We start from the raw sequence: 25,258 nt of genomic DNA, 5'->3' as shown, positions 1-25,258 counted from the left end.
AAAATTTAGAGAAATAAAAGCAGCTTTCTCTAAGGAGTTAAGCGCCTTTAGTGGAAGATTTATACACCACGTTCAAAAGCCTCTAACACACTAATAAACACACTCTCAGTGGCCTAAATGCAAACTTACTTGAGTCCAACAGCATCTTCCCCAACTGGCTCTCTGCGCTTATGATTACTAGGATCCCTGCGCAGAATAAAGCCCTCTGGGAGCCACAGCGAACCATGCTTGCGCTTACGCTTTGCCATCATCACACCCAAAAGAAGGATTAAGAGGATGATCAAAGCTGCCACAGCAAGTAGGTAAAGCAACTGGGTCTTCGGTGGTAACAAGGGTTCACCTAAAAATTCCAGTTAAAATACAATGAGATTAACAAAGTGGAGACAATGATCTTCAATCTACATACTTTCTTTTTCACTTACTGTCTCTTCCCCACAGACAGTACATTGTCTCTATACCGTGATGCATTTAGAGCAAAGGCTTGAGGAAGTTTAGGCTTTGCTGCAACTGTTGTAAGAATATAGCCCGTCTTCTCAAAATATTTTTTAGAGTATATGACTGCTGAACTGAAGACCTTTCTCCTTTCACAGGAGTCTTGCTGGCTGAAGACACGCCACACTCAATCAGCATAGAGAGAGCTCATCTACATAAAGATACATGCATGACTTAAGAGTACCTGAATGGCTTTTAGTGGAGATCAGATCACTGCAGTGTGTGCACACTGCTGTAGCACATGAGAGATCAATGTTTCTACAGGTGAACTATGACTAGGCTCCAAACTTAAATGTCCTGCCTTACTAACTAGATGTCCACTCAGAGCAGAATAAACATACTGCACATATATACTTCTATAACGAGGGATGAACAAGTTAGCTTCCAGAAACTCTACTGAACAGTGAGACATATTAAGATGATGATCAATAATCTAAGCATGAATTTTACAAGCCCAGGTTTGATGACTTCCTTCCTCTACGAGCAATTTTCCCCTCTGCAATTACTTACTTTGGACAGACACGAAAGGATATGGCAACATGCCCTTGATAGCCTGAGCAGCTAAGAGAGCTGCAGCAGCTTCTGTGTTCTGAAAGCATTGCTCTGAATCCTCTGCACACTGACGGTTGTCAATCTCTAGGAACACCCTGGTGCTGCAGACACACAGTAAGAGGTCGCAGAAGTCAGCAACACTTTTGCAAATACACTAGGTTAAACTGCAGGTTTTTAAGTTAATCTTTCCACCCCAGCACTGAATTTGTTCCCATAAAAAAAACAGACTACAGACCCAGAAGGTCCAGAATGCCCCAGACACCTAAAAGCAAGAGCTACCAGCAAAACAAGGCTAGAGGAACACAAAGGCATCCACTCACCCAATGACCTCTTGCTCTAGTTCTCTGTGCTTGCGAATGACCACAAGTGATCGCCGACTCCGTGCTGCAGATTTCTCCCCATAGTATGGGAATACCATGGGATTTCCCTGGGAGTCCAGCTTGATTCTCAGATTGGTGTGCAATAGAGTTCCCAAAGTGCGCAAGAAGCTGCGAACATCACCCAGCAGCTCATCAGGGGGCATCAAGACCACAATAATCAGGGTCCCTTCAGCCAGCTTCTCAGCTTTGTCACCAGCACAGTCCAGACCATCCCAGCCACACTCCTCACTATTACAGCCTTGGTCACAGCGGCCATCTGCATAGTGATCCGCACAATACTTGTCATACCTAGAACAGTGAAAGGGTTACAGGCAGCATATAGGACATACGCATTCTGGACAGTATATGTGCAGTCTAGGGACCAAAGCCTTACATTCTTCATAATCATTTGAGGTAAAATAATACCCATATTCAGGATATATGGAGAAGAAATACAACCCCAGGATAAGCCTGCGATTTGGCAGAGTAGAATTAGGAAACACAGGACACCTCAAGAACATGTAGTTCAATTCTGGTATCACTGGAAGAGAACTGCTTATTCTGTTCACTAAGATAAAGCTGTAACACCTCTTGCCTCACCAAGAGAGAATCATCACAGCAAAGCTGTAACATTTATCACAATTGAAGAGAAAGAAGTGCCACAACAAACAAGCTAGAAAGCACATTCAGAGGTAGCAAATACAGCTGGGATAAAAACAGAGGTATTGCTGGTATGGAATGAAATTCAGGATAGGAGGCAGTACTATTAAAATCCAGTACAAGGTGAAATGCCTCCTATTCACATTTCCAAAGAAAGCAGAGCATTTCCATCAAGCATCACCATTGCTTAGGCTACCAACTTAGTTCAGTGCATACAAATTCCAGAACTTTTTTCCAAAAATAGACAAAAAGTACACAAAGCAGCAGAAACTCCCTGATGCCAAACTTCCAGCAAGAGCAAGGACCAGCAACAGAAACAATGGAAGAGAGGGAAGGAGCAGGCACGAAGTGTACCAATTACTGAAAGCAGGAGATATATTAATGACACAGAGAAACTGTTCTCAGGATCAAGCCTTACTTGCATGTTTTGCTATTTTGCTGACACTCAAAGTTGTCAAACAGGCACTCAGGTGTGTTGCAGAACTCGTCACACTGTCCATTGAAAAGCATCCAGCAGCGCAATGAAGAGGAGCAGTTGGCCCAAGGATCTTCCATTGTCAGGGAGCAATCGCCTCCATCCCACTGGCAGGCATGAGTGTTACAGTCTTCATCACAATAGCCATCTTTTGCTTTTTCCGCACACTGGGAATCCAAACATCCTCGGGGCTCTGGGCTGAAAGTTATGGGCTGTTCACACTGGCTGCCTTGGGTGTGAACAGGGCACTGACAGTAATAGTACGGAGGCTGAGAATGAGGGTGGCAGCTTCCCCCATTCTGGCAGGGGGCACTGGCACAACCCGTGTTTGTCTGGCATTCCTCTCCCACAGATAGCTTGGGGCAATAGCACCGTGGACCAGATGATGTCTGGATGCACTGCTCCCCTTTCTTGCATTTCACCTGTCCACAAGTACTGTGGCTGCTGAATTCACATTTTGCTCCAGAATAACCCTACGGAGGGGAAAAAAATGCAAAACAATCAAGCTCACAAACTTATTCTTCAATGCTCTGAGGGCTGGAGGCAAGAGGAAAGGGGCAAACCCTTTCTCCCCCATAATTCCTCTAGCCTAATGGCAGGAGCCATGATTTTCTGATCTAGCCTAAGGGATAAACTAGGAAGTTACAAAGCTCCACTATGTTTTGAAATGGGCTTAGAAAAGCCCTGAACAAGGGGAATCTTGAAGTAAGCAACAGAGAACACAGGATAGCAAAAAAAACCCCAAAAAAACAAAAAAAACCCCCTCAAAATGTAATGCTATGTTTAAGACAGAAAAGCCAGCTGTCATGCCTCCACAGCAGAATTGCTGGGGGCAACAACAGGCAACATCGCTCTCCTAGGGCACCTGGAAGCTCTGGGTTTCCCAGCTAAGCAGACAAACTAAAGGATGTGCATAAAAGGCGTCCAAGGAGACAGTTTTGCAAGCAGTACAGAAAGGTAACATTCACTTACAGTGGACCAGTGAAACTAATGAGACTGTAGCCAGAGAACTCTACAGCTGAAGCAGTCAATCCAGTTTCAGGAGATGGTGCTTACCGGCGGACACTGGCAGATGAACCCATCCGGCATATTGCTGGCAACAGCACAGGTACCTCCATTCTGACAAGGCTTCCGGGGACACACATCTATGACACTCTCACAGTGACGCCCTGAGATGTGGACACACAGGGAGAAGAGAGCAGAGAAATGTGCACATCAAAAAGCCATCACAAAGCAAAAGAGGTAGGGAATATCTCTTCAGATAAACACATGCTCTTTTAGTAGCTGCCTAAGTAATGGTAGAGGAAGGAACAACTCGGAATCCACAAGGCGTATCCAGAGAAGCCCACCTTGTCTGCCTCCTAAAAAATGTGTGCAATCCACCACAAAGACAGAACTTGTTGCTGTCATCCCCAGAGTCAGCCAGTCACAGAGGTTGAAGGTGCTGTACCACATCAGTTTGGGGGTTCCTAAGATTTCTTTACTTTTTGGACATGCTCAGTGAGTCCAAAGGGACATCACACTCTAACCATGAATGCACAACCCTCAGGACCAGATGCAACATGAGTGACTAAGACAAGCAAGTGGGCTTTCCTCAGAACTGATCAGCTAGACAGAGGTCTTACTGTACTGACTAGCATTTGCAGCAGCTCCCAGACTCAAACTCTGACATGAGACTTTAAAAAGATAAGGATGACTTAAGCATGACTTGATCCCCTAGGAAAACATTAACAGAAGTCTATACACATGTACAGCCAAGAGCGACTGCTTGCAGACAAGAGCAGACAGGACAGGATGGCCCGTGGAGTCCTGGCATCCTATCAGTCACAAACCACAGCAAAGCCACCCCATCCCCTCCCAGGCAGAAGGGTCAATGTGGAATGCACTGAAGATGAACAGCTAGTGGAAGAAGCATGCTCCCCCTCTCTGCCTAACATTTCCAGACAGATTTCATGTCTGAGACAAAGCAGCTCTCCCTGCTCCTCCTAGGGATGCAGCACTCTCCACACTGCAAGTTCCAGCAACCCTTCCATGAAAGCCAGAAGCAACATGAGGCATAATTCATAAAAGCAACCTTAACAGACAAGACTTAAGTATTAACCTGTCTGATAACCAGCAATGGTGTTCCACTAGCTAGTCTGGCTCTGCTTCCCTCATAAGCCTCTCTTTTAGGAAATTTTTGTCAGTCTAGATAATGCATTTAAAACTACCACATTAGTTCTTTAAAAGTATGTCTTCATGATTTCTTTGCATCTGACACTCGCAAATTTAGTGGAAAATCATAGCAGCTTTACATTTTAAGGAAAAAAAAAGAGTAAAAACTGCTGGTAAAGTGCGTAGAGAAGGTCACTGGTAAGCAGGGAAAGTGAAAGGTTTAAACAGAGGAAAACTGATTACACAAGAAGTTAAACTGACATGGAAACTGGAAAGCTAAAAGTTAAGATACATGCAGAGACTATTAGCCCAAGTTTATGCCCAGTGGGAGGCAGACAGCAAAATAGCTGCAATAGTAACAATGAAGAGACCTAGAGAGAGTGACACATAAGTTTTCTCAGTGTGAAATTCTTGCAAAGTTGTGATTCAAAGTTGGATTGTGGAAGGATCACATCACTAAGCCAGGAATGTACGGTCTGTCTATGCACACAGTATTCCATCATGACCACATCACCAATGTAAGGAAGGAAGGGAGCAAGGAGTAGAAAAGGAGGCCAAAAGCTAATTATAGATACCACGATTTACAGAGAAAATTCATATGCTGCTTTGCAAAAGAAAAATCCATGGAGAAGCTGACAGATGAACAGTTACACTTCCGATATTAGAAATGTGAAATTATGAAGGAGAGAAAAATACCACACAAAAAAAATCCTAGCAGCCAGGAGTCTCAGGAGATTCCTTTGTCTGAGACAGCTCTGGAAGCCAAATTTATTAGAAGGTTTAAAAGATTATTTTAAAAACTGAGACTTGGTGTAAGGAAATCATCAGATATTGTAAGGGGAAGCAACTAGATAACATGACTGCCAGAAAGGAAAAGAATGACCATTCTTCAAGATACTACTCTGAAACTGGAAGCATGTTTACAACTACTCACCAGTAAAAGCACTACGACAGATGCATGTATAATCATTTATCAGCTGAACACAGTCCAGACTTCCACGAGGGTTACAAGGGTTAGAGAGGCATTCATTGATATCTCCCTCACATCGCTCGCCTGCAAAGCCTGGGAGACAAATGCAGCTGTAGCCCCCGATCTGGTCAATGCACTGCCCTCCATTGAAGCAGTGAGGTACTCCTGAGTCCGAAACACAGTCATCGATGTTCTCCTCACAGAAACGGCCTGCCGAGACAGTAAAAAGTGTCATGGCTTCATTTCCTAAACTGCTCATCAAGTTTTAAGACCATGTCGCACACAGTGCCTGACACAAACAGGTAAAGATCCCAATTTAATGCAATCCATACCCCATGCAGACAGACAGCCTCAGATCAGACCGAGGGAGCACACGTTTTAGATCCAAGCTGTTCTCAGTGGTAGGTCATACTGGTATTTAGCAGCTTTCATGTTTGACTTAATTTAAGGACGTAATTAAAAAGCAGAAAACAAAACAAAACCAAAAAAGATGCACTCAGTTTAGCCCTGTGACTGAACATAGCTAGAGCCCTGTGCTGTCCTTGCAAGGCTGTTTGCTTCCCACCATTCATTTTATGTGGCGGTAACCCTGTAACTTGGTAAAGAGCATTTGTAGCAACGACATTAAAACAAGCAACAACAAACCAACAGAAGAATGACTGTGATAAAACACAGATTGCTGGCCAGCATGCCATTCCTGCAGTTTGACGTCTGGGGATCTACAGTAAACTCTCAACACCATGAGAAGAAATGGAAGTTTCTCCCTCTCCCTACAAGGTTCCCTGTAAAGAGACAATGTCTTGTACTGGTTCTGCCTTCACCACAACTATAAAACAGGTGAAACGAGACAGAGAGGGTAAGTTGAGAAGTAGTTTTGTCTGTTAATAATGTTGATTTATCTGGAACAAGTCATTCACCTAAACATGGAATATGCTTACTCTGGCAGCATTAAAGCACTCGTTTCAAACTGGGCGAGGAATAAAAGATAAGTCATAAATTATCGTAAGTTTTTGTATCAGTCTCCTCTAATGCCTTTCATTTACCAAAAAAACCCCAAAAACCTGTCACATCCAAAAAGTAACCCGTCTGAACAAATAAAGACTGAAGAATTAAAAGCAGTACAATACAATTAAGAACAATACATGAAGAATTGCTAATGCAATGATCTACAATGAAATAAACACTTAACCAGACAGGGGAGTTGGGCTGACAGTCATACTGAAGTGAATGAACTGGTAATATGCATGGACAGGAGGCAGATATATTAGATTATTTTATAGTTCTACTTAAACTTACTTTATGAACAAAGAATTTAGTTGTATCTGACAAACATCTGGAGATTTTGTGTACCCGGAGATGACACACTTCAGAATGAAAAAGTAAGTTCAGAGGAATGCAAAATTTTTAGCTGACTTGAGAAATAAACTTAAGAGAAAAAGCAAGAAAGCATTCACCGAGGAGTTAAAAATGCACAATCCTGAATAATTTAAAAGGGAGAAGTCAGAGCCATCATGTGAGATGTAACAGGGAATGGAAGGTTAGGTTTCAGGAGACAAGACATCAAACAGGCTGTGGAATCATAGTTACTGAAAACCACCATCATGTAACTGTGGACATTTAAAAAAAAAAAAAACAACAACAAAAAAACTTTTAATAAAAGCCTGAATTTGCCAAAATAGTTTAAGCTAGCTTAGAGACACTGAACACTGATGGACTCATAGAATGGTTTGGGTTGGAAGGGACCTTAAAGATCATCTAGTTCCAACCCCTCTGCCATGGGGGCAGTCTTTCCACAAAAGAGACCAGGATAGAGGACAATGCAGGACAAAAATTTAAACAAGTAAAAGACATTGGAAATGCTGTGAACTTTATGTAAGAACTAAGCAAGTTTTCCGTGCATTTTATAGCATCAAAGCCAAAAAGAAACCTTGAATTTACTACATCAAAACAGATAGGGTTGAGAGAGACCTTAATGGTAATCTCATCCATCCCCATTGCCAAAGATGGATCATACACTCCCAAAGGACACTGTAATGACCTATTCTTTTAAAAGAAAAAAAAGAAGGGGGGGGAAAAAAGGTGGGGAAAGAAAAGGCAGGGAAAAAAAAGCTGCATTTATTTTTAAAGGGAAAATATGGATCTCAAGGGATTCAGTGCACTTTGGGAACATTCTTCAAAGAAAATAATGCATTCCCTTTAGACTCTGCATTATGAAACCACTAGTCAGAAAGGAAAATTAACTCTTGTAACATTCACTTAATTGCTGAGCTACATACCCCGAGTTCCTGGCGGACAGGAGCACTTGAAGTGATTGACGAGGTCTATGCATGTTCCTCCATTCTGGCAGGGCTGAAACTGGCACTCATCCACTTCATATTCACAGTTGACACCCTGGTACCCAGGCACACACTGCCAGTATAAAAATAAGTGTGAATAATCTTCTTCTAACAGATACACTGGTAGGCATCTTTGAAAGGCTAACATAGACAAAACAAGCCCTCAATGTGACAGATTATGACTGCCTTTGTAGCTATACAAGTGCAAGTGATTTCAAGGGCTGCAAAGCCAGCCAGCTTAAGCACACAACTTGACCATGTGACTACTCAACAGCACACTGCATGACTGAATTTGAGTGCCTTTATTCCTACAAAATATAGTGATCAAATCCTGACACCCTCTAGCACTGAGACTGGCTTAGGAGTTTTGACTTAAGGTTTACATAAAACTCATCCTTTCCTTCTGGCCATGAGCTTCCAAGGTGTTCTACCATTCTGAAAAGCTTAGGAATGTTGATACACCATAATCTCATGGTCTACATTGCTCTCTTCATCAGCTGTAGGAAAGAGAAAGCAGTGGAAGGCATCCCCACCCTGAGAGGCAAGGGATACTTTGCCCACCCAGTAGGGAGAACACAACATTCCTTTAATGCATTCTACATATATTTTAATATAAATCACACCTCAGGCAAAAAAAATCTTTCAAGATAAGAACTCCGTCTCCAAAGAGGCAAGGAGTGCAAATGCTCATCAACCACACCTGCTTATGATCACACCTCTAATTCCATTTTAAAAGCCTCTCAGGAGCACTGCTTCAGCCACAGCTAAATTAAAAATTCTTTCCAGGTGCAGGTTGCTTTCATCTCCTCTTTGAAGCTATTCTACCACTTGCATGTGTTTCTGATTTCTTTTGATTCCTTTGCATTACAATGTTCTTAAATATTTAGACCTCTTCCTGCTAAAACACCATGCATTACCTCGCACTGGTATCCACCCAGGTGATCCCGGCAGGTAGCACCATTCTGGCAGGGGCTGGAGTCACATTCATCCAGCTGCATCTCACAGTAACTGCCAGTGTAACCCACTTGGCACTGACAGTGGTGTGTGTTTCCCACATTGAGGCAATGACCAGAGTGCTGGCACAACTGGTCCACTGAGACTCCTGAAACAAAGTTAAATAAAGTGAGCAACCATGTAAAAAACACTTGCTGCCAGCGTTGGCAGCTCAGCCAGGAATTAATACGGTTAGACCCAACATATTGAAAAGCTGAATCTCAAAAATTGAAGAGTTACTCTTTAAATTACAGTGGGTCTGAACCACAACTGACTTCCAAATGAAGTCACTGCTCTGACTCCCTTGGATTATCAGCATCAACACTGACCTAAAGTATCTGTATTGGTGTATTACTTTAACATTGGCTGGTGAATACACATCTGAAGTACTACTGTTGCAGTACAAAGGTTCAATGTTTGTACCTAGAATGTCTGCAAAAAGGTATTGGGGCTTCTCCTTTGATACTGAATATCATCTGATACTGAAGTATCCTTCTCCTTTCACACTGAATCTGCTTGTTTGGATTTCCTGGACTGAAAATGGCATGACACTGTCTATCAGTCTGGGGTACAAGTCACCTTCCAGGAAGAAATTAACTTCAAACCTAAATCTTCTCCATGTATATCATCTGAAGCAGGAAATTACTACCTTGAGGCACCATGGAATTACCTATATAGATAAATAGCACACTTAGTAGCCAGTATTCTCTGTGAAAATACTTACAAAGATCATGAGTTCCGAGATGCCTTTCTTGTACAAGGGCAACATGTCTTAAACCTGCCCTGCCTGGGATTTAGCAGAAAGGTATAAATAGCTGATGTATTATCCAAAAAGGCAGTCTATGTGAAACTATTACTGAAACTCTGAGACTTCATAAAATATTTAATTCTCCTTTTCTAATATTTTTATGGTAGAATTCTTATGTCAGGAACAACCAGGAAAGCCTTGACTCCCAAATACAACCGTGCAGAGAGCTTTTTAGCTCAGAAGTGATCTTGATTGACCACCTACAGGCAAAGCTCTCTGGGACTTCTAATGCATGCTGTGTTCACAGGTGTATGGGGAAAGGAGGTGGAGATTAATAATGCATGGGGAAATGTTTTCAGTCAAAGCACAGACAATGCCTATTTACCCCTTCGCGAAGCTGCCACTTGACAGGAGACATTTGGCACATCGCAGTAAGCACCAGTCCAGCCAGATGGACAGACACATCGAGTCTGGGCTCCATGTTGGACACACGTGCCTTTATTCTTACAGGGAGACTTGCTGCACAGATCCATAAGTGCCTGAAGAGAAAAAAAATACTACATCATATATGGCAACTGCAGTAGGAAACACAACTCAGAGTACAAGCTCAAGAAGAAAAGAAAGGAAGTTCTGCATAACTGGCGCCATGTGGCAATGGAAAGAAAGGGGCAGTACTTCCCAAGTCTAAGCCAGGTGCTTCACTGATGGTCTCATTTGCCTAGGAAAGGACAAATGTACAAAGAAGCAAACCCCAGATGGCAGCATCATTTGAAGAGTAAAAGCTAATCCTCTGCAGAGGGATTTTTGACTGGTTGGGTTGGAGAAAATTCAGTTTTATCTTGGATTAGGCTTCTAGTTCTACATAAGTAGGAAGCTTCCAGCTATCAACAGTAACAAGTGCCCTTTCGTCTCTCAAACTCCTTCTGTCCTCACTGCTTATTGAGGATGACAGATGTGCTTTGTATTTTGAGCTTTGTTTTTCCTTTTCGTCATTAGCTCACTCCACCTGGTTTTCGCCCCATTTGCTCTGGTATGGTTTCCCTGTCTCCTGAGATCCACTTGAAATCCCAAAACTGTTTCATAACTGAAGATGGGGCAAAGCATATTGCTTCACTTGATTCCTTATATTAAAAAACAAAACCAAAAAACAAACCAACAGTTTCCAAACAAATGGACTAAAATTCAGTAAATCATCATATGAAAGTGGAGTGAGGACCCAAAATAACTCTGTCTGATGTAATATAAACCAGCCACTAACCATAATTTCCTTTTTGAGAACTTAGTCTTCAAGGTAATACAGCTATTTGATTTCAATCTGACTTGAGGGAAGGATAAGGTTTTAAAAGCGAGTAGTACTGGATTTTGGTTGTAAAATGCAAATTCAATTGCAGAAAGTTCTGCTTTTCAGATGCAAACTGTCTCCTCACACAGATTAGAAAAATCTGTGCTTTCACAGGCAACCAAAAAGAAACTTGGAATTAAGTTTTATCACATGTAGTTGAGCGTGAAGAAGAAAAACACCAAGCCTCTTGCTTCTGCATTTGTAATGAGTACCTGACTGTTTTACATGCAAATTCTACAACTTATGAATCATTGTCTGATTTTGTGCTGCTTATTTAGCTTTGCTAATTAGGTCAAGCCAGTTTACCACTAAGACAAGAACTAGAGTGTAGCTGTAGTCTGTAAATCTCGCCAATACAGCTTTGAATAGTACTTATAAATTTAGAAAGTTCTGATTCCTTGTATCAAATGAGTAATACATTATGATCAAGCTTCTCTGAACGTAAAGCAAACTTTCTGAGAATCCCCAATATTTAATTTGGGGACAGGAAAATTAATCTTTTTCTCAAGTAAAAACAAAGCAAACACAACAGACGAGGAACTACTGAACTTCACAGTACTTTACAATCAATCTCAATGCTAATTCTCCCAATGAGGTTTAAGTGGTGTGCCCAGAATGCATAATTAGGGTTGCAGAGGGGTTGCTTTTTTATATCACTTCATTACTTTGCATTCACTTCCTCCATTAGCAATACCTAGAAGCAGACATGACAATTTATAATGTCTAGCAACATACTTCAGGGAAAGCACCTCCCCCACTGCTACTACAATGCTTCTTCCAACAAACACTGCTTTGCAAAGACACACTGGCATGAAAGACAGTTGCAAAATTCTTACTAAACTGTAGTGTTTTCCAGTAGTTTAAGAAATGCACAGTTGTTTTTTTTAAACGGCAGCACTTTGACTACTTATGAAGGAAGCCAATAAAGTGTTTATTGTTCCAAAGCTAGAAATAGTCTCAAATCATTCTTGCTGTTTTGATGAGCATAGAATAATAAGAAAAAAATTCTGATTTGAAAAATTAAATCAGCATTCTGTTTCCACTGTGATATGACAAATTTTTAATAGGTACTACTTAGTCATTTACAGAAAGGGTTTGCAGCTCTTATGCTCAGCTGTGGAAAACTGTAAATTGCCTGAATTTAAGTCTGCAAGTAAGACTAGAGCTTTTTATTGAGGTTGTGAGCAGGACAATCATATCAGTTACTGCCCCAAAACGTTTTCTGGCCTCTGACATAAAAAAAGTCTACAATCTACCCAGAATAACTACAGCTCCCTGTAAAAAAAATAAAGCAGTTAAATCATGGTCCTGCTAATCAATCAGACTGACATTCTGTTTTCTGGTTTGTGTTTATTTGACACTTTTTTTTTAAATACAGGACTCTGCCGTTAATCCGGGCAATTTTATGTTTCAAATGAAATGCAGCCATTTTCAAAGCCAACAGCTGGTTTTGATTTAACGAGAAAATTAATCTAGAAAGTTCCAATGATGCCTGGTCTCATAAGGAGCCAAGCATTTTTCTCCTCCTTGCAAACAAACACTCAATTTCCAGAATTTTGAATGCTCTGTCAGAGACACTGACAGAGACCACCTCTTACCAGAACTGAAGGAACAAGAGGTCTGCATGTTTGGGACCTACATCTAACAAGGAACAAGAGCTCTGTGTGTTTGGGACCTACATCTAACCCAGTCACTTCTGCTGCAGGACAGTTCAAATAACAGTGCCCTGTGCAAAATGGGCAAGAAAACATGACCCACCTGACAGTTCTTCCCAGTATAACCCAAAGGACATATACATCGGTATGTGCCCAAGCTGTCCACGCAAGAGCCTTTGTTCAAACAAGGACGTGAATCACACTCATTAATTTCCGTGAGGCAGAAGGGTCCTGTAAACCCCACCGGACACTGGCAAGTAAAGGAATTAATCCCATCCACACAAGTACCTCCATTGAAACAGGAGCTGTAAAACAGTGAGAACAAGGGTAAGCTGAGACAAAATGCAATTAGCTTAGAGCCAAACCAGCACATAACCATTAGTGAAATGAGAGAGAAAAACAGACTACAGGATCTTCTGACCACTGGTAACATCCTGATAAAGAAGCATAAATCAGGTAACAGCAAGTTCAGGGGACTCCAGCTCGCTGTCTTTTACCTTGTCAGGAGAAAAAGCAGGGTTTCAATGAGTCATTAGTGATGGAGGTAACTTATTTAATGAAATCTTCTCAGCTTCAATCTGACCACAAACAGAACTGTACCAGGTAAGCATGTGGCTTGCTCAAAATGATAAATTTTATACAAATTTTATTACAAATTACAAATTTTGAGAAACAAAACAATTTTCATTTTTTTAAAGCTTCAAAGGAGTCACAAGTATGTTTTCTCAAGGAAAAAGTTCATATAACATGCAAAATACAAGCATGTTCTTTACTGAAATTATGTGAAAGTATTGGTATTACTAAATCCCTTTCTCCTCTTCTCATGAGAACCTTAAGTCCTTGATTAGTAAAACTACTCATACATGCCCTGGCAGAATTCAGATCAAAGGAATTATGCCCCTCCCCCCAGCCTTCTGATGATAAATTCTGCCAGATTAGGTGTCCTATGGAGAAGTAACTGGGAAAGTTAGGAGAAGTGATGACTCATGCAAAACTGACTCCTTTCTCTTTCTAAATAAATGCCTGCCAGGAAACTCCTGCTTCTCTGAAAATAACCCTAGATCAGACTCAAGATAATCAGTTTGATAACGTACAGAAAACTAATTCATGCTTATTACCTGTTTTGTGCACTCTCAAAGGGTACTTCCACAAGAGAAGCCACTGACACACCTCCCTCAACTGCCAGCACAAGGGTGCAAGTTTTAAGTATCTAAATTCTGACTGTGATTACAGTAAAGATGTCAATGTTAACCTGTTTACCAGAGATAGGTTCCTCTGCCTTGTGGGCTGAGTTCTTTTTTACACAGAGCAGAAACTGCTGTTTACATTTAAGGCAAAACAAGGAAGAGAAGGCAGACGAACTGTCAATCACTTAGTGTATTTCACTGAAATCAGGTACCCACCTCCAAAAGGAGATGGCACTCTCTCACAGGCGGTTTCTCACACAAGACATGGAAGAATTATTTGAACCAAATTCAAATTAGCCAACCATCATGGAGCTCTTAAGTACAGCTCAGTAAATTCTGGTTGAGAAGGTGTGACTGGTTTAGCTTGGTGGAGCATTGAAAATTGCTACATCCTTCATTCATACCTGCAAGACTGGTTTCTGTCCTGACTGATATTGAAAACAAAAACAGGATGAACCCCAAGGAAGAAACCAGGCTAAACACCCAACATACTTGATTAAACAACTGTTGTGCAAATTAAACATACCTTCATCAGTGACACAATCCTGTTCTTATGCAAAAGATATTAAAATACTTCCTCCCACACAAGTGCAATTTTATAAAAGATAAGAAAGATCTTTTTTTCATGCACAGAAAATGCATGGATTACCAAGAGCCTTCCATTAGGCACCTTATTTGTTCCTGGTACTTAGACTAGAACAGACTAGGTTTTAAAACTTTTCTTTAACCATTTCAAGCTTTATTATTAATTGTTTCTATTTGAGAATCTGATGTTACTTACATCGATCCTACAAAGCTTAAAAAAATATGCAGGCAGATGATGGATACTCAGGGTTAACTCTCAAAGAACTTTTAAAACTACCAAGTCAACCATTTCTGTAAGGACCAATTGTTGAGCATTTTAACTCAGTTCCACACCTCCCTCTTAGAATGACCTCAGGTTTTATCTCAACATTGCTAAACCACATCCAATTTGTGAGCATTAAAATATCTCTGATGATTAAATCCTACTAGTACAGAATTTGTGGATTTAGTTTTCTTCCTGGTTGCTTCTTCATATTATTTGCTATCAATAACTCAGGGCTAATTTATTTTTTTTCGTCTTTCTAAGAGTTGGTCATTGCTTCCATTTTTGCAGCTTTTGTAGTTCTCAAGACAGCAACTATTCATAACTGATCAATTATTTCTCCTCTGCTATATGATAATGATCTTATAAAATTAAAATTATTTATGTTTTAATAAGCTATCATCTACTACTGTCTCAATGTTTGCAAAACACTGCCATATTCCTCCTCTAATGGAATGAAGTTTCTAACTAGTTGTGCAAACTGAAGACCCACCTTGGCAGGCAGCTGTCTTTCAGCTGATACCCTGCACAAGGCAAGCAAGTTTTCCTTGCAGGAATCACAAGCATGTCCCAGTGACAAAAGGCAGGAAAACATCCTCATCATTAAAAACTGCTTCAGAGTAGACTGACATTGTGCAGCAGCACAGTGAAGTTATCTCACCTCTCAGTGCATTCATCAATGTTGTTCTCACAGTTGGTTCCCTCAAACCCAGGCTGACATTTGCATGTGTAGCTGTTGACATAGTGGGTGCATGTGCCTCCATTTCTGCAAGGTTCACTGAGACATTCATTGGTATCTGTTTGACATTTATCTCCATGAAACCCAGGTAGGCAGATGCACGAGAAAGAGTTTATTCCATCCACACAGGAAGCTCCGTTTTGGCAGGGATCTGAGACAGAAGCATCACATTAAGTATTACAACGGGCAACAGTCAAAGGCCAGGCCTAGAGTAGTAGCTTCTAGAAAAAAGTATCACACAACATAGAGTGTGACAGACTACTCACTGACAAGGTTTTCTGAGCCACTTTATGGAAAAGATAATTGCAAAGCATTATCAATGACGAATTCATAATGTGGTATGGATCAAGATCAAGCTTCAGGGCCTAAAGATTTCTCTGCTGGGATTTGCTCAATGAAAACCAACAAAACCTGACCCACAGTCTCTTTGTTTAAAATTCAAACTTTGCTTTTTTGACAAATGTCTGATAAATACAAACAGCACAGCAACTGTTTCTTCTTCCTTACCAATTCTTATTCATGAGAGAACTAAGCCCATTCTTTCTTTTCCAGACACTGCTCAACACGAGAGACCTTGTGTGCTTAATTTTAAGCATGAAAGCAATCCAGTCAAATCAAATGTGTATATTAGTATCTACATGAGCACTTATACATTACTGAGCACTTAGCACTTTTCCAAGTATCAAAGCTTGATTGGTGAATGGATGGCAGAAAAAAAAATCACAAATTCATACACCACCTTAGATTCTCCTCATCTCTGCATTTCTTGCCTTTTTTTAATCCCTACCATGGCCTTGCTACTTGTGTATGACCATTTTTTGGTCTAAGCCACCCCCTACTACTGTATTCCTTCTACTCCCACGAGTATCAATCTGCCTGAAAGCTCTCTGCCATTCAGTAGTTTCTTCCTGTTTTGCTCCTTTCACTTTTGGACTTAAGACCCACTTTCCTCTACTGGATATTGCTTCTGTAGTCAGATTCTTTTTCTACTCTGCATTCCCTAGACCAAAAGCCTATGTATATGAAGGCAGAGAGAGAAACTGGGAAGGGAGAGGAAAAGGGCAAACATGAAGGGGGATAAAAAAAAAAAACCAAAAAAAAAAGTTACAGAGCAGTTTTTTTATCTTTGACTATCTTTAAGTAATACTAAAATACAAACTTGAAAATGCAAATAGAATCCACCAAAAGTCTGCAGTTCAACATAAGTACAAGATCATTCTGTTCACTGGTAAATGAAGGAAACAGATGTGAAAGGTAATTAAATCTCATTTATTAACTGAGAAATATGCTCACATGATATAAATTTGTGTTGTAACAGACACACCTGCATCCATTTAAAGGTCATATGACTACTGGAGAGAAAAAGCACATTCAAAGTGAGACCCCTGGTAGCTATAAAATGTTGTGTCTATGGCAGTCAGCCATTTATGACTAAAGTCAAAAGCTGCACATTAATTTTCTGTGCCACACATTTACTGACAGAAAAAGGAGAGTCAAGTATCAACTTTTCAATAAGTTCTTGTTGTTGGAGGGTTTGTTTACTTCACAGATTAAAGACATTTGGCTCAAGCCATAGAAGGTTTTTGTTATGCTAAATGAAATCAGCTGTAGCAGTAATTTGAAATTCTTCTTCAGCCTCCTGGGTGTGCTGCCTAACAGACAACACAGGATGAATCTCACAGCTCTCAGAATACTTAGGAATAAAGAGAGATTTCCCAGCTGTTCAAGACGGAAAGATGAATGCTTTAAAAATGTTTTTATCTTCAGACACCCACATAAAAACTAACAGGACAAGCAATAATTTTGTTGGCTTCAGTAAGCAATGCTCTGGGTCAATGCACTGTGACATTTTTTGTATTCTACCTGTTTGCACAGAAAGGCAATCAAAAGCTCAGGCTGAGCCAGATGTTTCAGCAGTTCTTTCAGCAGTGCTGCTTTGGGGTCTCCCACGGTAACTTTTGCTAATAGTAAGACTTGTTTGGATCCTACTCTACAGCAGTCACAAACTTAAAATCTTCTTCAATGCAAAACACAACTCTCTAAATTCATACCTTAAGTCTTTAAGACTTTGGTTTGGTTTTAAGGCATTCTAATAAAAATTATAGGGTTTGGGGTTTATTTACTTATTCATTTGTAAAAGAGACAGCTAATTTAAAAATTACGCCATTGTGAACTTCTCCAAGGTTTGATAAAGCACTTTTCAAACAGTAACAGATGAACTTCAAAACACATGACACTTCTCAGGAGACTCTGATTTTATCTGATGATTATACAGAATATGCCCAGCAAGAAAAAGAAGTTACTATGTATTTGGTTTCCCTTGTAAACAGCAGTGTCAAGGCCATGAAATTAACATTTGCTTTCTCATAATTTAAACCATTTCAGTACTCATCTGCATATGGGCTATTCTCCTGCAACTGATAACTGTTCTGGAACAGAAGGCCTTCCTCCTGATTAATGTGATTTCAAATCAAATGGATAACCAGAAGAGCAACAGGACCAATCCTTTCCAGAATATTAATGTCAGACAGAGGCTTTTCAGGGAAGACTGCTATCCCCCAGATTCCCACCACACCTCAATCAAGCTTGATGCTGAAATACAGGTAAGCCCTGCAGTGTTACTTTAACTTGGTGTATTAAAATTTCAGGCAAATATAATTCTTCATTTAACAGTGCTCTTTATTAAAGTATGTAAATTCTAAGGACCTTTTCAAGTTAAGAATCTGGGAACAACTGCTATCAGTCAGAACACTGTAGCCCATTTCTAGCAGCTGATCATGATGGATTTTGACTGTCTTATACAAGTCTTACAAAGCTAAGGTTTGGTTGTTTTTATCTGTTTGGTAAGAAGTTATGAAAGAACTTTCAGTAACTGTCAAATATCAGTCATCAACAGAACAGCAAAACTATTTCTAGGGAAAACTGGAAAACAGAACAATCTGCTGATACTCACTTGAAAGGCAGTCATCGATGTTACTGTCACAGTCTCCTCCAGTGAAGCCTGGCCGACATTCACACAGGTAACTGCCCTGAATATTATGGCACAGAGCATGATTTTTGCAGGGCTTGGAGAGACATTCATCAATATCCACTGTACATCTCTCCCCTGAAACACAGAGAGTCCAGAATTAAGACCCCTCAGAAGGCAATGGTCAAAAGGCTCAATGCCAATACCACTCAGTGTTGAATGTATAGTATGTTCTCCACCCACATTACCTTCCCAGCCAGGGGCACACTGGCAGGTGTAGCTTTCAGAGTCAGGAGATTCTTGGCAAATTCCCGAGTTCTCACAAGGATCAGGGGAACAAGGAGCAACCACCACCTGGCAGTTCACACCTGGAGAGCAGAAGGGAAAAACCAGTAGAATATGCTGCTAAGAGCTTGCTGCTTCTGGAAGAAATGAATGAAGAGTTGTAACTTGCATGATTATCCTACACAGCAGTGGACAGCATTTCCATATTTGAAAAATCTCAGCAGAAAGAAAAGGGGATTGGAGCACTCATCATGAACTCAGTGGGTACAAAAAAACAGCAGTCATGGTAATTCCAAGTTTAATGCCCCCTCAATTCACAGTGAACTTACACAACTCAGCCTAACTTTCTTACAAAGAAAATTGAGCTGAGCTGCCACCAGGACATTTCTTGATGAATCCAAACAAGGCTTAGATATTAAGATACTAATTATTCTACTATAATGTCTATATGAACTGACTGTAATCAAACTTTATACAACCCTGGCATTTTGCCTCTGATTCCTATCTCCATAAAGCTTAATAAAAAAATTAAAATGGTGCAATGAAGTGGAAAGATAAAAGAACAGAAACTTCTCTCTGAATTTTCACCTTTAAATCCTTTCCTACAGGTACATCTATATCCATTCAGCAGATCCTCACAGGTTCCTCCATTCTGGCATGGGTTTGATTTACATTCATTCCCTTCTGTTGAACAATAATCTCCTATCCAGCCTGGGTCGCATACACACTTGTACCTTTAAAGGCAGAAACAGCAGTAATTTTAGAACATTCTTAAATAACTCCTTTTCCAGTTTCTCCTGCAGATTAGTTTTGGAGAAAAAAGTAGAAGATGTCTCTTTAGGAGAGTTACATTTAGATTGCTTACCCCAGATGTACAGTTTTAGAAACACTGAAAATAAACCCTCCCTTAAAACCAGACTTCCCTCCGTTACAGTTTTCACAAAGTGCTCAGTCAACCAGCAATCTGTTTCGGCTTTGATAAGACCATCTCAACACATTTCAACAAAGACAGAAGAAAAAAAGATTAAAGAAGTGGAGGGAACAATAGGTTCCAAAGATAACTAGACTGATTCAATACAAAGTAGTGGTTACAAACGAAAACAGCTGGCTGGGAGCAGGAGCAATCTTCTCCATCACATTAAAAAATACGAAGTAGAGCAGTGCTCCACCCATATGACATAGAACCAAGGACTTGGTGAGTCACCCTGGACTCGGGACACACAACACACACACTGGCCTCCCTCCCTGTCATGCAAGCAAGACATTTTATCTGGCACCAAGCATAAAGTATACATAGGCATAAATATGAATGCAGAAGACAGATGACAAGACAAGATGAACCAAAACATTTGTTTTCCAAGTTTATACAGAGGCTGAATTACCAATAAAGGCAGCCTTCCAGCCAGCTCCAGGGAAAGTGCTGAATCCTGCCCTACAGAGCTACCTGCAGTGGTAAATCATTTCCTTGCTCAAGTTCTGACACTTTCCAGGACACAGCACACAAGTGGGAAGTACTGCTATTCCACATGCAGTTGAGAAGTTTCACAGACATAAGCCCTACCTCCCCGACCTGTTGACTCCACAGGTCCTGACCTCCCAGACTTATCATTATCAAACAGAGGTCTGATTCAGGGCTCCTGAAATCAACATTTGGTCTTCCCAGATGGGAAGATTCAAAAGTTAATTACTGCCATCAAAAAAGCCAGAAAGAGCTTTCCTTTCTCTCAGGCATGCAACAATATGACTAAAGTTGACAAAATATCAGCCTTGGGCAAACTGTTCTAAGTCAAATATTACTCTGTCTCTCAGTGTCCAGAGTTATCTGCCTGATCCTTCATACAGAGTATTTGGGTAGCAAGAACAACACTAGCCAATAAAAACAGTCCCCACACTTAACATTTTAGAGTTTGATGGGATAGCTGCTGCTCCACAAAGATTCAATTTGGAACTATTTCTTTATTTTAATTATATTTACTCTACTCACTTGAATTGCCAAACCCTCCCTTTAGACGGCGGCAGTCCACCCTGCACTATATGCCCATGCAAAGACAGCAAAGAACACAATGCAGGACAGAAAGACCTGTGTTGAAACAGCACAGACTGCAGCTGGTGACAAAAGATCTTCACCTTACTGTAATTATTTCATGGGCAGCAAATAAGTCTGGATCCTAATCTTAGAAATTTTTAGAGAAAAATTGGAAACCTCAAATCAAGTTGGAACTCTGGGCAAAGCAAGAAAAAAAAAAGAAAGTAGAGAAGGCAGCAGGTAAGTTTAATGTGACAGTAAGTACTTACCCACTAGCAATATGTGTGCAGTTGCCATGTACACAGGGATTACTAAGACAGCCATCTGCCTGTGACTGACAGTGAGGATGATGGTATCCTTCAGGACATACACACCGAAAGCTATTGACTTCATTTATACATGTTCCACCATTATGACAGGGGTTGGATGTGCATTCATCAATGTCCACATTACAACGTGGGCCTAGAAAAAAAAACCAGTACTTATAACAAGTATTTCTTATAAGACCATTTGCTGTGCATGTCTGTGAGAACATACATTCAGACACAAGTCAGTAAAGCCAATGCAGCAGGACAGAGCTTGCATGCCTCTGTGCTTTAACTGAAGTCAAGAGAAGCATTTTTTTAAAGATGAAGCACTTTTCTGTGCCTGGAAAACAGCAGTTACAGTCAACAAGTATTTATAAGCCATTCAAGAATCTCAACAGAATTCCACTAAAAATCACTGGTTAATATCGATTAGGAAGGCAGAAATCACTCAACTGTATCATGCTTGAAACAAACCTCTTGAGCTCCACTTGTCATAGCCCTGCTCTTCTGCTTTGAAAGTACCTACCCTTTGAACAACCAATACTGCCATAGTGTCTGCAGTAAATATAGTTCTTGTGGTTTATTGCGCAAAGGGACTCTAAAAAAAACCGTTTCCTGTTTTGCCTGCCTCTGATTACGACTGCAAGATTCTTGAAGTAGTGACCATAAGATCTTGTGAGGCTGGAAAGCTAAACAAAGTGAATGTTTTAGTAAGTTGAAAGCATTTTTAACATGAGGAAAGGACAAAGTAATGAGACACCATGCAAGCCAGCTCTTTAAATACTGGAATATCCCAATTCATCATTACTGAATTATTTTAACAGCATAACAGTAAGAAGTCCAGTAGAATAACAAATATGTTATGCCAGCAACAATAAAGGCTGAAAGGCAAGAGTGATTAGGATCTGCTTCTTCCTGTTCTGAGGACTAAAGAGCACCACCATGCCAGAGCCAAGGAGCATCAGAAGTTTAGAAAGACGCCAAGAGAAAAGCAAAAGACACATGAAACCTCTTAGTGCTATTTCTAATGCATTTCAGATCAATTCTAATTAGAATCATTCAGTAATAAACAGTAACAAACATGATGAGAAAACTGTTATAAACGGTACCAACTGCTTTACAGCAATTATTCTATGAGCACATTACCCTACATGGCTGAAAACATACTAAGTCCATTATAAACAGTGCTGAGATGTGCTTTAGTCATCAGAAATAGTCCTGATGTAGATCTACAGTTCTAAGCATAGATACACCAGTGCCTAAAGGCTGCTTTTCTCAGCCCTACTTTTACTGTGTTAGACAAGTCTTTATAATTTTAAAACGAAACAGAACAGAACACACTCTGAAAGAGAAGCACTGAGAAAAGCAGAGTATTCACTTGGAGACTTCAGAGTGGAGAGCAGCTCATTATGACACCGAGTTAATAATGCTTTGCTTTCACGGAAAGAGAAATACTGTTCATGGTCAAAGCCCAAGGTACTGTCTAATCAAACACCTCTATATTGTCCACAGTCTCTTTGCCTGTGGAAAGAAGCTGTAAATAATAAACCAAAGTCACATGGGTTTATTTGTTATAAAACCAAGAACCATGAACTAGACGTAATTGCCTAACAAGAATGGCATTTCACAGCACAGATTAGACCATTTTTCTGCTTGGTAGAACTTTCTGTAATGTAAGATGCTGAAGTTCAAGGACTAGAAGGATTTACCAAGATACTGAGTCCCTTGCAGTCAGTATGTAAAGAACAGCTTCCTTAGCTACCCAGATAACTATCTTCAAAACAACTCAAAGCTATTGGGTCGCTGACTTTACCTGTAAATCCCGGTTTGCAAGCACAATTGTAGCGATTAATGCCATCAATACAGTCCCCATGAATGCATGGGTTACTTGCACAGTCATCAAAGTTATTTTCACAGTTCACTCCTGGGAAAATAAAAAAGTTAGAGGAATAAAAAGACCAATTCTTACAAAGATGACAACAAAACTATTTCCCAGAAATACCCAAATTAAGAATCCCATCTGCTTCAAAGTTACACATACACTGGGGCAACTTAAACAGGTGATGATGCAGAAGCATTGCGACACCAAGGAATGTCGCCTAAGTCACTAGGTGCTGACTGAATATAACACTGAACTTGTACTAAATGTTTAAACAAGCAAATAAAGCATCTTGAACACCATGCCTATTTTTTCCTGCATGCTTGAATTTTGGGAGTAAAGAGGAGGTAAATTCTTCCAAGACCAGTTGCAGTACCAGTGAGGTTAGGCAATCCACACAACCACACCAAAATTCAGCAAGGAGAAGTAATGTGAAAATGATACTGTCATACCATAAGCTTATCTCTGTATGCAAATTTAGCACACACCAGAGCACACATAAGAAATTATTAAATGCTTGAATTCTGTTAGAATACAGTACTTCCACTTGTGCTTTCTGTACCTGACGTGCCCAGCAAACAGTTGCATTGGTAGCCATTCACCAAATCAATGCAGCGCCCTTGATGGAGGCAAGGATTGCTGTGGCATTCATCTATCTGCTCGCTGCATATAGCACCCATGTAGCCAGGATTGCATATACATGTGTATGAATCAATTCCATCTTGACACTCCCCATGGTGGCAAGGATCAGGATCACAGTTGTTGATATTCTCCTCACACAGGAGGCCAGTAAAACCTAATAAAAAATGATGAACAGGAGTAATTAAAAAGTCAACTGGTATGATGCTGCTGTGAATATAATGCAAATATAGAAAGAATCATATTAAGAATCAGCAAAGTGGCAGACAGCACACAGGGAAACTGGGAATCTCAACTGCTGTCTGTTTTCCAGTCCTGGAAAACAATACACTTCCACTGCTCACAGCATTACAGAAAAACATCTTGCGTGAAGAATCCTGGCATTGGAAGTGGCTACCTTTAGTTTATTCAGAACAGTAGCAATGAGAGGAAACGTGTAAATCTCCATGAGAAATATTTACATGCATCAATATAAACTATTTGAAAGCACTCTCCTGTCATTATTTCCTCTAGACAATACAAGGGAGGGGACTTTTTTAGAATGAGAAGTTACTGCAAGGATGCTGCAGAAACCTTCCCAGGGGAACTCCCTTGGCTCATGCCAAAGCTTCTGCAGCTCTCAAAGTTTCTTGCCCCTCTCATTGGGAAACCTTTCAATAACTCCAATCAAGCAGCAACTGCAAATTTATGAAAGACTGCATGCAACCTCTTCAGTTAGGAGCAATGAAACAAGCAGCAGTTTGGGCCTGTTTCATGCTGCTTCAGCTGGGAAACATCCTGAGCAACAGAGGACAGTCTATTCACCAGAAGGGCTAAAGCAATAGTTCAGGAAGCTAAGAACAGCAAACAACTCCCTCAGGAGCCCTGTTTTCCATGATGGAGCAGAGCTGTATGAAATGGGAACAATTTAAAATAAGTGGTTTTTAGAAATGAGGTTTTAGAGCAACTGCTCATGCTGCCTTCCAGCAGCTGAAGATTAGGAAGGCAGAACTTCAAATTTCAGACACCAACTGGAGACTGATACAAACCAAGCTGCAGGGAATCTCAACAGCTGAAGAGTGATTCTCACCTGAGTATTATAAGTGGATAACAGGCTCCCCATTTTTCATACAGGTTTGTGGTTATTTCTGTGGTCAAACATACCAGGTGACGGCTAACATTTCCAAGTTCTGCGAACGTATGCATGGATGAATGGGTGTGGAGGTAGGTGGGGAGAGGGAAGGGAAGCTAGTTAGAGAGATGGATATAAAAAGATGTTAGGAAAGGAAGAAAAACAAACCGATAAAGAGGACGAACAGTGGGGGGAAAAATATACAGAGGCAAAGAAAAGAGGAAAGGCCTAAGACAACTCAAGAAAAGAAAAGCCATGATCTACCACTGGGAAGGAGAAGTGGAATAATGCCAGAAGGGAAAGAAAAGACAAAAAGCAAGCAGTAAATAGAGGTATCTGTACAGCATTTGGCCAAATATTTTGCAGTTTTCAATCACTTCGCAGCTGGCGACTACCATTCAGGGAACACATATCATTCATAATATGAGATTAATAGCGCAAGAACATACTCAAACATTATTTTCCAATAACTGACCTGCCCCAATAATGAATGCCACATTTCAGTCTTATAGAAGGCTGTCAATATTAAATAA

The 25,258-nt window shown here is 40.5% G+C and overlaps 1 protein-coding gene across 1 annotated transcript in view; it reads right to left on the bottom strand.

The window, feature by feature from the left end:
* NOTCH2 (notch 2) overlaps window positions 1–23,771 on the bottom strand; it is a gene marked incomplete at its 5' end in the record, with an annotated part of 32,568 nt that extends 8,797 nt beyond the window's left edge. Inside the window, 17 exons of the mRNA XM_010024051.1 lie at window positions 130–340; window positions 1,003–1,145; window positions 1,365–1,712; window positions 2,482–3,011; window positions 3,595–3,707; window positions 5,627–5,872; window positions 7,939–8,071; window positions 8,916–9,100; window positions 10,125–10,278; window positions 12,840–13,041; window positions 15,432–15,660; window positions 18,463–18,615; window positions 18,726–18,845; window positions 19,351–19,496; window positions 21,058–21,250; window positions 22,910–23,020; window positions 23,538–23,771. Of these exons, the coding sequence (XP_010022353.1) occupies window positions 130–340; window positions 1,003–1,145; window positions 1,365–1,712; window positions 2,482–3,011; window positions 3,595–3,707; window positions 5,627–5,872; window positions 7,939–8,071; window positions 8,916–9,100; window positions 10,125–10,278; window positions 12,840–13,041; window positions 15,432–15,660; window positions 18,463–18,615; window positions 18,726–18,845; window positions 19,351–19,496; window positions 21,058–21,250; window positions 22,910–23,020; window positions 23,538–23,771 (3,451 nt within the window). The remainder of the gene's footprint in view (window positions 1–129; window positions 341–1,002; window positions 1,146–1,364; window positions 1,713–2,481; window positions 3,012–3,594; window positions 3,708–5,626; window positions 5,873–7,938; window positions 8,072–8,915; window positions 9,101–10,124; window positions 10,279–12,839; window positions 13,042–15,431; window positions 15,661–18,462; window positions 18,616–18,725; window positions 18,846–19,350; window positions 19,497–21,057; window positions 21,251–22,909; window positions 23,021–23,537) is intronic.
* Window positions 23,772–25,258: the final 1,487 nt, after the last annotated feature.

Source organism: Nestor notabilis, unplaced genomic scaffold, assembly GCF_000696875.1.
Source record: "Nestor notabilis isolate BGI_N333 unplaced genomic scaffold, ASM69687v1 scaffold14221, whole genome shotgun sequence".
NCBI classification, from domain to species: Eukaryota; Metazoa; Chordata; class Aves; order Psittaciformes; family Psittacidae; genus Nestor; species Nestor notabilis.
The sequence above is the reverse complement of the archived record's forward strand: the minus strand, read 5'-3'. Positions and strand labels throughout refer to the sequence as shown.